At 39.5% G+C, this 13775-nt stretch overlaps 1 protein-coding gene across 1 annotated transcript in view; it reads left to right on the top strand.

The window, feature by feature from the left end:
* mthfd1l (methylenetetrahydrofolate dehydrogenase (NADP+ dependent) 1 like) overlaps nucleotides 1–13488 on the top strand; it is a 56523-nt gene extending 43035 nt beyond the window's left edge. Inside the window, exons 25-27 of the mRNA XM_056259922.1 lie at nucleotides 646–753; nucleotides 1276–1428; nucleotides 13364–13488. Of these exons, the coding sequence (XP_056115897.1) occupies nucleotides 646–753; nucleotides 1276–1428; nucleotides 13364–13453 (351 nt within the window). The 3' untranslated portion in view covers nucleotides 13454–13488. The remainder of the gene's footprint in view (nucleotides 1–645; nucleotides 754–1275; nucleotides 1429–13363) is intronic.
* The last annotated feature ends 287 nt before the right edge of the window (nucleotides 13489–13775 follow it).

The raw sequence follows: 13775 nt of genomic DNA, 5'->3' as shown, positions 1-13775 counted from the left end.
TGTTTGTGCTTATTTTAAAATAACTCTGATATCTCTCCCTTTCTTTTCATGTTTAATTGACCCTGTTCAAAAATATGACAAATTTAAAATATGATTACAATCATATTCATATTCTAATCATCATCCAATTACCAACATTTAACTCTTTCTCGCCAGTATACAAAAAATGTGGATTTGGCAATTTTCACAATTTCATGGCACCCCAAAATATTTTGTTGTATGAATATCTAAACATACCAAAAGAAAGAACAAACCCTGTGCTTTTAAAACGAAAACAAAAAAAAAACATGTCAGGGGTGTCCAGTGCCACCCCGGACCCCCCTCTGGCTCCGCCACTGCTTAGGGAGTTTGGAGGTTGTGACTGATTAAGTGATGCTATGAAAGGCACGGTAATCTCTGCTCTTGGCTCTGGCTGCCCTCTATGATCCTATTAGAGGTCTGGGCGCTTGCTATCCCAATCATCTACATGGAGAACTGACTGGGGGGATTTATGACCACCAGATAGGCAGAGGCTACATTTTAGAGCTGATAATTAAAAGAATAATAATTTCAACCTCCAATACTTTTTATCTCCCCCACACTCCTACTTTTTTTACTCCCTTGATCTGTTATGTAATTATTATGGTCTTTTTTTTCTTTTTACAGGATCCTATTGTAGAGAAAATTCGGACAATTGCACAAAAGGTTTATGGTGCTGATGACATTGAGCTTTCACCTGAGGCTCAAGCTAAAATAGACTACTACAATCAACAGGTGAGAAGGGCTGTACATTCGTCCACTTAACTTTACAAATGCACAAAAACAGTTTTGATATTTGAGCTTGTTTTTTTTATAAATATTTTCAAACTTTTAATATTCAATATTTATCTCCATTTTATATTTTTTTAATTATATGCATCAATATAACAGTACATAGTTATAAACTACAATATTTGTATACTTTTTATACAAACAGAGTTTGGAATGTATTTATTGAAACTGATAGCGGATTCATGGAAATTTACTAACTCTTTGCTAGTCAAGTTTCATATTTTCGAGGACAAGGATGTGTCTAATGATAAATAAAAAATAAAAATTTGTTTAAAGTTTTCACAATTTGTCTTGCATCATCTGATGTTTTATATTGGTTGCTGTGTGCTCATTGATATTAAATGGTTAGATAATCTTGGCCCAATGGGTGCATCTCTCAACATAACAGTTAACGGATGTCAAGAGCCCAGAGCTGATGTTGTGCATGTCTTATGTGGTTATTAACTGTCTGTAAATCTCTCACAGGGTTTTGGTGCTCTTCCTATCTGCATGGCCAAGACCCACCTGTCTCTCTCTCACATGCCTGAGAAAAAAGGTGTTCCTACCGGTTTTATCCTGCCCATCAGAGACGTCCGTGCCAGCATTGGGGCAGGGTTTATCTACCCTTTAGTTGGAACTGTAAGTGATTATCCTTGAAATCTGATGGAAACTCTCATCTTGTTCTTTCTTTTCCATTCTGTCTGCATGTCTACACTTTCCTTCCAAATATATTTGATGGCTTTAAATCTTTTGATGCCATCCACTACCTCTTCATATTATGTTCTTTTATGACTTCCTTTGCTGGTAAGTAACTGGATGTTTCAATTGCTAATAGGATCCAGGATTACGATTGAACCAATGATCTATGACCTTGTTGGGACTTTTAAAAACAGCATTCAGGCCAAATTCCTCTGCCTTCATGTTTTTGCTCTCTAAAAAACAATATTGCCTGGCCTAAGGCAGGTATATCTCTGTCTGAATTCCTGACAATGTTTGGTCAAGGCCGTTTTCAATAATGAGAAGTCTATTGGATTCTCACTTAGGATTCATGATGAAACCTGTGAATCAGCCTTCTAAAAACAACCCTTAGAGCATGTGTGGTTAACTTTTTAAATTACCCATGCTTGCCTTTGTGTGTGCATGTTTGTGGGTTTTTAAGATACTCCATCCTTTTTTTAAAGCTATAAATTAAAAACATTTATACATGCATGAAGAACAATGTAAAAAAAATCAAATCTGTTGGTTTCACTGTTTAAAAAAAGGTTTGATTATTTTGATTTGATGATATCATGTGGTGATACTCTGTTTGAGCATCCTGACCAGCTGGATTTTGCGTCGTGACCCATTTTGGCCAACCAGTGGTGGTCCTGAGGAGTTTGAGGAACCCTGAAAACTGTCATTGTTTTGCGATTTCAAGTTTTTAATATAAATAACAATGTTTGTCCACTGATGCTCCATGCTTTGTTATTAATTGGCTCTAGCCATTCCTCTTGCTAAAGTTTCCTTTAATAGTGCCCCAGTTTGATTGAGCCAGCATTTTTGTATCTTTTTGTCATTGTGTGTTTTGTGGGCCGGGTGAGGCTTAGGAAAGGAAGCTCATTTCCGGGTTGAGAGTGAGGTCTTGGCTACGATATGGGTTCAGGGTCAGGGTGAGGTGTCCGCCGCGTGGCTTGCTGGGAGATGGGTGACTGTGACCCAGCCCCTCCGGTCTGACCACCGCTCTGTCCCCTTTCATCTCCATGGGCCTGCTGCGGGACACACGGCCAGCACTCATGATCTCTCACCTTCAACCCCTCTCAGAATTTGCTGCCAATGCTTTGAACTTCAGTGTAATAATCTCATCATCTCTTTTTTAATCTTTTTTATCTTCTGCTTCTATATCATTGATATATAGAGGTTAGTCTACAAAATACCTCAAAACAAACTCCTGTTTTAATATGTGAATTTTTATTTTTCCATCCGTATGAAACGCCAGGACATGCCTGAAGTTTTTTTTTAATAATGTGCATGAATGTTTGTTTGTTCTTCTCATTTCACAATGGAGTCTTTTCTTATGTTCTTGACATGCTGCCGCTTTGTCTAAATATAAAATAATTATAGCAGTCCAACAACCTGTAATATTAGTTTTAGAACTATACAGATAATAGAGTTTAGCTAGTGTGAGCAGTTACCCACTGAAACAAACTGTTGCAGTTGTTCTCTTATGCCTCTGGATCTGGCTGAAATATATATGTGCTCTATTACAACACTGGCCATCTCGAGCATTAATACACATCACACATGCTGTGGTGGAGAGTGTGGATATGGTGCATTGAGGTTCGCCGATCACAGCAATGAGTGCTTGCATTTCTGAAAGAGGAAATGACAGAGTCTCCTGTTTTGCTTAGACATTGTGCTTAAAGGGTTAGTTCACCCAAAAATGAAAATTCTGTCAGTAATTACTCACCCTCATGTTGTTCCAACCCCGTAAGACCTTCGTTCATCTTCGGAACACGAATTAAGATACTTTTGATGAAATCTGAGAGCTGGATCACTCCTCCATAGGCTTCTTCAGGGATTGAACTTGCCGGCCTCGAAAAGTTATTAAAGACATCGTTAAAATAGTCCAAATGACTACAGTGGCTCAATCTTAAGTTTATCAAGCGACGAGAATACTTTTTGTGCGCAAAAACAAACAAAAATAACGACTTTATTTCAACTATTCATGTCCATCTCCTTGGGCCTCGAGTCAGTTCATTAGTGTAATAGCGTAAGCTTCTGTTGTTGTACGTCACACGCATCACGCACATGACCAGCGTCGGCCAATAGTGAGCCTACGTGTGACGTAGCTCTACGGAATCACACTACGTTAACTGACTAGAGGCCCAAAGAGAAGGACATGAATAGTTGAAATAAAGTCGTTATTTTTGTTTGTTTTTGCGCACAAAAAGTATTCTCGTCGCTTGATAAACTTAAGATTGAGCCACTGTAGTCACTTGGACTATTTTAACGATGTCTTTAATAACTTTTCGAGGCCGACAAGTTCAATCCCTGAAGAAGCCTATGGACTAGTATGGAGGAGTGATCCAGCTGTCAGATTTCATAAAAAATATCTTAATTCGTGTTCCGAAGATGAACGAAGGTCTTACGGGGTTGGAACAACATGAGGGTGAGTAAATATTGACAGAATTTTCATTTTTGGGTGAACTAACCCTTTAATATTTCCTTCAACTCCAAGAAAGTCTTATGTGAAATGGAGTTTCTTCTTGTTCTTCTCCTTCTCCTCCTCTTCCTTGTTCTTCTTCACCTCCTCTTCTTCCTCCTCTTCATCGTTTTCTTCTCCTTCACCTCTTCCTCCTCCTCCATCGTCTTCTTCTCCGTTTTCTTCACCTCTTCCTCCTTCACCTCTTCCTCCTCCTTCGTCTTCTTCTCCTTGTCTTCGTCTTCTCCTCGTCTTCCTCTCCTCCTCTTCCTCCTCCTCCTCGTCTTCTTCTTCTCCGTTGTCCTTCTCCATCTTCTCCTTTGTTTTCTTCCTCCATATATCCCCTCCTTAAGCTAAATTTTCTATGTCTCGCGTATTTTTAGCTCTTTTTACAGTGATACCTTAAAAAACATTGTGTTTTTTTTTTTATCAACACATGCTCCCTGTCTTTCAGTCATAGCTTTGTACAATTTAGAATTTAAATGGCATGTAATCATTATACAGGAAAGCCATATCTATTCCAGTCATTTCTGTGCATTACTGTGTGGCTTAGGCTACAGACAGGTGTGTGTTAGTCTGCTGTTACTTTCAATGCTAGCCCCCGAGGGACAAAGCAGGCATGGGGGCTTACAGGAGGAAGTAACTGATGTCATGCACCAGATATGTGAGGGAGGGGTCAGCCAGAGAACAATGAGACTCAGCGGATCTTAGCTTCCATTCAGCTCAGGAAATTTATTGCCCAAAACCGTGTCTGCTGTAAGCTGCACAATGAATTCCTGATGATACTGCTGGAAGGCTTATGGTGTTTTGGCAACCTGGCCAACACGCTGACATGAACACATCAATAGTAGAATGGTGCAATGATCATGTTCAGTGAAAACTATTAACAGACACAATGGTCTGCGGTAAAGAAAACATGGCCCATTTGATCCAAATGTTCAAATGAATTAAGTTGGTATTTGTTCTTGAACAGTTACTACATTAAGTATTGTGTATGGGAATAATTGTGCGGATTTCAGTGCTTAATTTAATAGCATCTATATTTTTTGTTTATTTGTGTAGCAATGTTTAGATGACTGCACACAAAGTGAACACCTAAACCTAATGGAAAACACAAATAATACTGGATTATTTTATGTGCAGATTTGTATTCTGGCCAATAATGTTATCTCTTGTATGTTTTGGCACAATGACATCTCAAAACCACACAACCAAGGGGTTGACTTTGTAAGTGAATTTGTTGAGACCGTTTTGCTTTGGTTCAATGTTCATGGTTGGGGTGGATAATGTCTACCTTCATCCTCTGAAGTGCACATAACCACAGAAAACAAAGGTTAATCAGTCATGAGGAATCGGAGCTGAAGTATTTCAGATTTATATCGTCCATGGCAGTTTGGAATTGAGTGTAGCAGGACCTTATATCTGAGAGTTTTACAGTTTTCATTCTCTGGGTAAAATTGTCGGATAAATGATGTACTGTATCGTCTGGCTTTTTCTGTCTTGGACTGTTTTTTAATGATAATTTAATTATGAAAATTCCTTTCTTTTACATGTCTCACATGTGTGCCAGTCACTTGATTTTAATCTGTGGTATATTAAAAGATGTTTTTTCTTTAATGGTTTGACCCCTGGCTTCAGATTTTGTTGTTTGGGACATAAATTATGACCTTAAGTTTCACTTAATTGCATTTCAAGTCTGCATACTTTTTAAAAGTAACACAATATTTTTTTAGGAAAATCTTGTGAATATTGATTGCGTATATACACTGACCTGTCAGTATTTGCAAAAATCTTTTTTAATTCATATTCTAAAACATTAAGATGTGCACCTTCATGTTTTATTACAGTAGTAATAGACACATCAGTTTCAAAAGCAGGACAAAAGTCGGGTCTTCTAAGAACCACAATTGTCTCTTTAAAAATTGCATTCATTAAATGATTTTAAGGTTTGGTCTTTACGGTTTCCAGCATTAGCCTCTGTTTGTAGTTTAGATTTGTCTGCTAGTCTAGTAAAGTCATTTGGAGGTATCAAGATTTGGCTAGAATAGTTTTTTACCAATGTGGTTTAAACATGCTTCAACTTTTTTTGAAAACAACCTCTTCTTTGAGATGGCCAATTTTTTACCACCATGGTGGTAAAGGACTGACCACTGGCGGTTTTGCAACCATTCAGGAGCACAGAAACTTGTCAATGCTGCTAACATTTAATTATAAAATAGTTCCGATGGCATGCTAAAAAGCTACAACAAAGTGGTAATGTTTTTGAAGTAGTTAACCCCTTAACTGTCCCCCCCATTTGTGCGTTATAGCTTTCAGCCGCATCACAAATCGAGAATCCATAATATTTTTCTTTATATTTAAAAAATTTTCTCATAAAATTTAATTATTGTTATCTTTTGAACTGTTGGCATGAAAACAAATGGAGGTATCTACCAATCTTTCATGATTTTTCATGTTTATTGCTATTTCAAAATAAAGGCCTAAACACGCCTAATGAGTATGAAATATTCTTGTTGCAAATTGATAAATCCCAACAAAGATAAATGTATATACCTACTCTGCGCTTTGCTGGGGGAAACGAGCAACCCTCTCTCGTCTTTAATGTCTTCATGTTTTCCCCGATATTCCAAAGTCCCTGATGAGGGTTGGAAGAGCGATCTTATCATCTGATAAGCCATTAAAGGTGTGGTTGATTATGATTTCACTTTTCTAACTATAGTTAGTGTAATGCTTGCTGTTTGAGCATAAACAACATCTGCAAAGTTACAACGCTCCGAGTTCAAAGCAAAGGGAGATATTTTCTTTTGAAGAAATTACATTTTAAGGACTACAACAAACGGCTGGTAGGGACTACATGACATTCCTCCTGGGTTAGTGACATCACTAACCCTAAAATTTTTCATAAACCCCACCCCCAGTAACGCAATTTATAGATTATCGTGACAGAATATGCTAATCAATGACTAGAAGATAACTACATAAATTCATCAACTAACTATTCAGAAATGTCCTGTTGCATTCTACATGTTGTCACTTCTTCTTGAGTCTCTCCTTCTTTCTGACTCCGGTTTGAACATAAAAGGCTAAAAGTTTTTGAAATTTTCAGTGCATGTCTGTGTGAGGACACAAGCTGTTGAAGCTCCGCCCTCTGTGCCGGGAGCAGCAGCTCATTTGCATTTAAAGAGACACAGTCAAAAATGGTGCGTTTTTGCTCGCCCTCAAAAAGTGACAATTTTAACATGCTATATAAAAATATACCTGGGATATTTTGAGTTAAAACTTCACATACACACTCTGGGGACATCAAAGACTTATTTTACATCTTAAGAAAAGGGCATTATACCACCCCTTTAAGCAAGACCTTTATATTTGATGTTGCATTGCCGGGTAAAGTGAAACTGCACCGGCATGTGTGGATAAGGGGTTGAACAGAGACTAGTCGACTTTAATAGTCAGCCTAATGGTCTGCTGCTCGATGTCGACTAGTTGCTGATCATTCATGGCCTTTAGAGAGTGCAAAAGAATAACAAATCTTTAAAGACCACTTTTACGCTCCATTTCAGTTAAAATGACAAATACATGCACCGCTTATTTTACAGGTAAGTTAATCGCCGCTCTAAACTGCTGCTGCATTACGCACGCACACACAGAAGTCCAGATATCACATGAAGCTCGCGTGCACTCTATCATTCAGTAGCGCAGAAATGTATTGTAACACTGTTCTGTGATTTATCAACAAAATAGCATAGAAACTGAAAAGTTCTAGCATAAATTTCTTAGTAACTAAAATCTACAGCTTCACTATTAGTAGAGACGCTGCCAGGTGCAATTCACTTTTATCCAATGTCCAGCCCTGATTATTCTCCTCTTCTAGGGGCAGAAAGAAGACATTCTAATGATAAAACTATTTAAAGTAAACTCCTTAAGGCAGTCGTAGGCGCAAAAGCTGTTCCTGTTTCTGGAAACCAGTTTGCTTTGTCCTCATATTTTGTGTTAAAGACCCCTGTGGTGAAAATCAAGTTTTTAATGTTGTCTATGTGGTGTTTTTAATATGCTTTAAGACAAACAATCTGCAAATTCACAAGTCAACACTATCGCTGAGTATTTTCTCCTTAAAACTGCAGTGAAAAAAAGACCGTCTCAAAATCGTGGTTTGAAATCGCTGGTGTTTCTTATGTCACAAACTAGCTTGTAACCTTGTAATCATCATTACTATGCTGTGACGCACTAGCCTGGATGCCAACCCGAACCCCGCCCACAACATTTTTTGGTCGGGAAGTTCGGTCTGGACCTCTGGACTCGATCCATTGAGGAGTAATTATGATCGGTTCAGAAATCGTCGGGCCAATCAAATGGCCAGGGCGGGCTTTATACGATGATGGACAGATGATCTGCAGTTACGTAATCATCACTTTATCAAAGAGCGCTTGGGTTGAACTGGTTTCCCTCAAAGATGACTGCAGCTGGAGAATTGAGATGTATAGATTCCGCTATCGTGTCTGTTGTAAAAGAAATCGACAGCGCATTCATTTTAAAAGACGAACAGAGAACTGCAATCAAGGCATTTGTTGATCGGAAAGATGTGTTTGCCGTCCTTCCGACGGGATTCAGCAAAAGTTTAATTTATCAGCTGGCTCCGATGGTCGCTAAGAATATGGGGCGCAATGAAAACCCTGTGGTCGTTGTGGTTTCTCCTTTGGTCGCACTCATGGAGGACCAAGTAAAAGAAGCAACACTCATTATTTTACTACTTCTTCCAGCCTGCGTGCGTGCAGTTGAGTTCTGTTGACAACTATGCGTAGATCAACATGCGTCACTTACTGCGTTGCTCTGATTTGTTGTAGAAACGATGTCACTTGGATCATATTTAACTTGATTTAAGCTATTGACAGTTTTGTTGTCGACTAGCTATACTAGTTAGAAAGACGAAGCTGCTAGCAGCTACGTGATTAGCTATCACTAGGCACGCTACCTTGGCTGTTAACTGATTTTACTGTTGAAATAGTGGCAGGCTAGGACTAAAGTGGACTTGGCTGGTTTCTGCTTGTGTCTCGAAAGTGCTTTAGGCCTATATTGACTATTCAACGACCACTGCTCTGGGCTACATGTAACAACAAGAACGGCAGTAGATCAAGCCTTCTAGGCTAGATAGGATAGTGTAATGTCACAACATCAAATTTGACAGCCCCATACATACATACATTGGTCCTATACATATTTTGCCGTACACTGTAAACCTTTTTACAACTTTCAAAGTCCTAGCACTTTCTAGACACAAGCAGGAACCAGCCAAGTCCACTTTAATCCTAGCCTGCCACTATTTCAACAGTATAGTATAGCTAGTCGACAACAAAACTTATGTCAATAGCTTAAATCAAGTTAAATATGATCCAAGTGACATGGCCTCATCGTCTAGTTTATCATACTGTGAGTGTGTTAATGACAAAAAAAAAATAGGCTGGCTACTTGGTGATTCCACGAGATAGTGGTAGATGTCTGAATAGTCCATATTTGGCCACTGCGTGGGGTCATTAATCCAGTTTTCGACCATTTCAAAGGGACACCTCTGTAACCCTGTATGCAGTACCTTCTTTAAATACCGCAAACCCCTGTAAGTTTGTGCCATTTTTGCTATCAAGAAACTTTGCAGATCTAGAGCGAGTTCTGTTCTCAGGGGAATCCGTTTGTTTTCCCCCAAAAAGGGGCGTTACCTTTTGATGACGCAAAAGTAGCGTTGGTCTATATGGTAATTTCTCTACTTTGTATCTTACGTTATGGCCCTGTAGAAGCCGTTTTTGTAAAAATAGGCTAACGATTGCGTCATAACCACGGGACTCTCTGTTGCACAGTAATGAAGCCTTTTATACATTGTCCTGTTTCTTAAGAAATAAATAATGGACAAATGGAGTCTTTGGACGCCTCAGATGTAAAATTATTCGCTGTCAAAGTGACGCCAAAATGAAAATGAGTCAATTGAATGCTAACAGCAGGTGATAGTCTGCTACAATGGCGGCCCCCAAGCAAAGCTTCAGTTTCCGGCTGGTGGATTACCCCCTTGACTAGAATAGGGCTTGGGCCTCGTGACGTCATTACTTGGCGTGGCCGCCATGTTGATTGCCTCCTTTACTGCTACTCGGACTACTGCGCACTGTTTATAGACAGTACACCCTCTCAGTCGTGTGTCTTAATTTGATTAATTTGGCGTTACTATTTCACACCACAAACAAGGTACCGTACCGATACTAAAATGTGACGTGAACACACTGCAGATCACTGATTGGTCAGACAGAATCGTCACTACCAGCGTCATTGTATTTGCGAGACATAATACCCGCTAGATTTAAATAGCCAGTAACAGCCACCGCTGTAGCACCTGTTTTAAAACTACTTACTTGACTTGCTTGAAGAAAAAAGAAAGACAGAAAACTTCCAAAAAAGAAATGGCTGTATTTTGTTCAGCCATTTCTCGTTGGTTTGCCGAGGAGTGGATAAACTATAACGGTCAGACTATATAATCCCACCCACTTTGAAGCGGTACTAACCTGCAGTGGAAAAGCAAACTGAGCTAAAGCGAGCCGAGTCGTATCATGCAGTGGAAAAGCAAAGCGAGCGGAACCGTGCCGCGCCGAACCGAACCGTACTGAGCCGTACCAGCACTGGAAAAGCGAAGCGAGCCGTACTGAGCCGTACCAGCACTGGAAAAGCGAACCGAACCGTACTGAGCCGTACCAGCACTGGAAAAGCGAAGCGAGCCGTACTGAGCCGTACCAGCAGTGGAAAAGCGAAGCGAGCCGTACTGAGCCGTACCAGCAGTGGAAAAGCGAAGCGAGCCGTACTGAGCCGTACCAGCAGTGGAAAAGCGCCATTTATTGGAAATTTCATATGGATCCATTCCAAACCATTAATAGTGCCGATTTTGTCCACATACCGGTCCCTGGCTTCCCTATTTAACTTATCTCGGTAAATTCCACATCCTTTAAGGGATTTTAACATCTTTTTTCTTTCTCCCAACTTTGCTTCTTCTCCTCGTTCGTCTTACTGTATGTTTACATTCGCGAGGCCATCAACATGGCCGCCACGTCCTAGAATGCAACGCGGCACCCAAGGCCTATATGAGTATGGCCCTGTCCCAAATGGCACACTTCATGTGCACTTTCGGTCTTGTGGACTTACAATGGCTGCCGCGTGCGCGTGTCCGTTAAGTCCGTGAGACCGTAGTGTGTCCCATTTGTCATTTTTAGATCTCAGAAGGGTGCTCGCGAGCGCCCCCTCTGCGGTCGATTTGCGCCCTTGATGCGCACTTTTGCCGAGCCCGCGCTGATGCGGACTCCACAGCAGACTTCTTCCCGACATTCAAAGCGGCGTTACGTCGCGAAAGTGCGGACTCAGAGGAAGACCGCGAGTGCTTAGGGTTCCATTTGGGACAGGGCATTTGACGCAAGCGTGCCGCACAAGCCCTGAAAAGTGAAGCCAAAACCTCTCGATCGCCCCCTGGTGGCCGGTCATAGTATAGATCATAAACCCCGCCTCCCCATGTTATTCAACATTCATGTGATAATGTTCATAATATTCATGTGAGACCAACTAAACAATTAAATTACACTTCAAATATCGTTTTTCCAAAGATGGTTTCTGTCATTTACTGTAGTTTTTATCACGCTGATGTAATTTCAAGTGTTTGTTTTTAAAATAAGTTTGTTTTTAGTTAGTTATTTGATGCGGTGATGTGATGTCATGATTGACAGCTGTGCTTGACAGGTTCTCTGAGCGAAGTAGTCACTGAAGCACCAACAGACTTTTTTTTGGGATCTTCGGAGGACTGAGGAGATTATAGAAATTTAGATATTAAATTTAAAGCTCCAATTAATTTTTTTTTAAAGTGCAGGAGCGTGTGCTTGCAATTGATTCAGCGAGAGTGAGGGCGGGGCCTTGATTTGGCTTTACTTCCTGCTCACTACTGCGCATGTCTGGTCCCGAAATCGCTACTGCGCAGACTCAAGTTCCAAGATGTCAGCGCCATATCGGGATACTGGTGGATTCACTTCTGACCAATGGAAGAGAGCGAAGGGGCGTCGTCCATCTTTTTTTACAGTCTATGGTATGACGAAGTCAGGCTAGTAACGCACGGGAGTCTCAAGAGAAGCCAGGTTATCCCAGTATATTTTTTAAATTTCTATGAAAAATCAGGTAGATTTAGCAATATAGCAGGTGAATAATGTGTATGGTGTATATTACAATGTTATGATGAACTATATGCATTTCTCCACTGATGTTCTAAGTTGTTCAAAGTGTTTCTAATGATACTGATTTTTAGAAGGCAGACTGAGACTGAGGCAAATAGGAACATGGTTTGTGTAACATTTGCAACACATTATTAGCTGTTTGATAATATAGTCAAGCCAAAGGCTAATCATGTTAATTACCGTTATGTGTCCAACGTTGTAGATAGCGATACAAAAAATGCATTACCATTCTGATCCATCGTCTTGTAGACACGTCGGTAAGAGTGAGTGGAGGCGTGGCTTATTTGCATATTCATGAAACCGTTTATACTAAATGTAGCAAGGGTGTAGAGTTACATTCAAGATATTTTAAGGCATGAATAAAAAAATATTACAGTAAAAATTTTGAAATATGCCATTTTGGTGATCAAAGATGAGTTTAAAGTTATAAAATTATTGACTACAGGGGTACTTTAATGCATTTATGCTTTTAATTTTGTAGTTTAATTATAGCTTTTAGAACTGACTATAGTGAACAGGATTTAAATTTGTTTGTGTGACTATGTAATTGTCTTTGTTGTATTAATGAGGCTGGAAAACACTTTGGTCAACTGCAGTAGTTTTTAATGTGCTATAGAAATAAAATTTGTATTGTATTGTAGCCTGGAATATTTTCATATTTTGTATAGAGATACAATAAACTGATAAATAATACAAAGATATGACTTTTTTAAATACTAATTATTTCTGCAGTAAAAAACATTGTGGCACCAAGATGGGGATATGTGCTATGAAGGGGGCCCTTGGCTTTGCTATAGCACCAGGGCCCTATGTTCTTAATGCAGGCATGCACGTACCCCTTATTCGGCACAAATCCAAGTGTTTCCATATTTGCAATTAGTTGTTAAACTGTCATTTATTTTGTAAACTTGAACTTATCGCATGTCCCAATATCCACGTAAAAGTTAGAAAGTCATGTGCAAGGTTTTTTTTTTTTTTGCCTACCACCATCCTGAGGGAATCTAAAGGCCATAAAGACTAATGCAAACATGCATTTCACAAAAACAAACTATGAAGCTGTCTTATATACAGTTTTAAATATATATATACCTGACAAAAAAAAGATTTGTTGCCTATCAAAATGTTTTCTTGTCTTGTACATTTCTTTCAGATGAGCACCATGCCAGGCTTGCCTACTAGACCCTGTTTCTATGACATTGACCTTGATCCTGTGACGGAGGAGATAAAGGGACTCTTCTGAGGACATTTATTCTGTCCCATACATGCACTTGACCAGTAAGAACACAACTATGTGTGTCAACAATGACTTAGTTTTTCTGCTTTACTCATGCCACACCCCAAAAAGATCAGATTTGATTTAATGTACAAAACCATCTCTCCTTATCATCCTAATTTTTTTGTCCTCTCTCTTTCTTTCCTCCATTCTCAGGTGATCCTCACTGTCCGTGTAGGCTGCCATTCATATGCCAATGATTACAGCTCATCCACTGCCTTCTAGAAATGAAATTACTGAGAACGTCAACTCTACAATAATAGCTTCCTTTATGAATTTTGTATTTAGC

Source organism: Rhinichthys klamathensis, unplaced genomic scaffold (assembly GCF_029890125.1).
Source record: "Rhinichthys klamathensis goyatoka isolate OS25496 unplaced genomic scaffold, OSU_Roscu_1.1 h1tg000170l_1, whole genome shotgun sequence".
NCBI lineage: Eukaryota > Metazoa > Chordata > Actinopteri > Cypriniformes > Leuciscidae > Rhinichthys > Rhinichthys klamathensis.
This window is presented reverse-complemented; position numbering and strand designations above follow the sequence as displayed.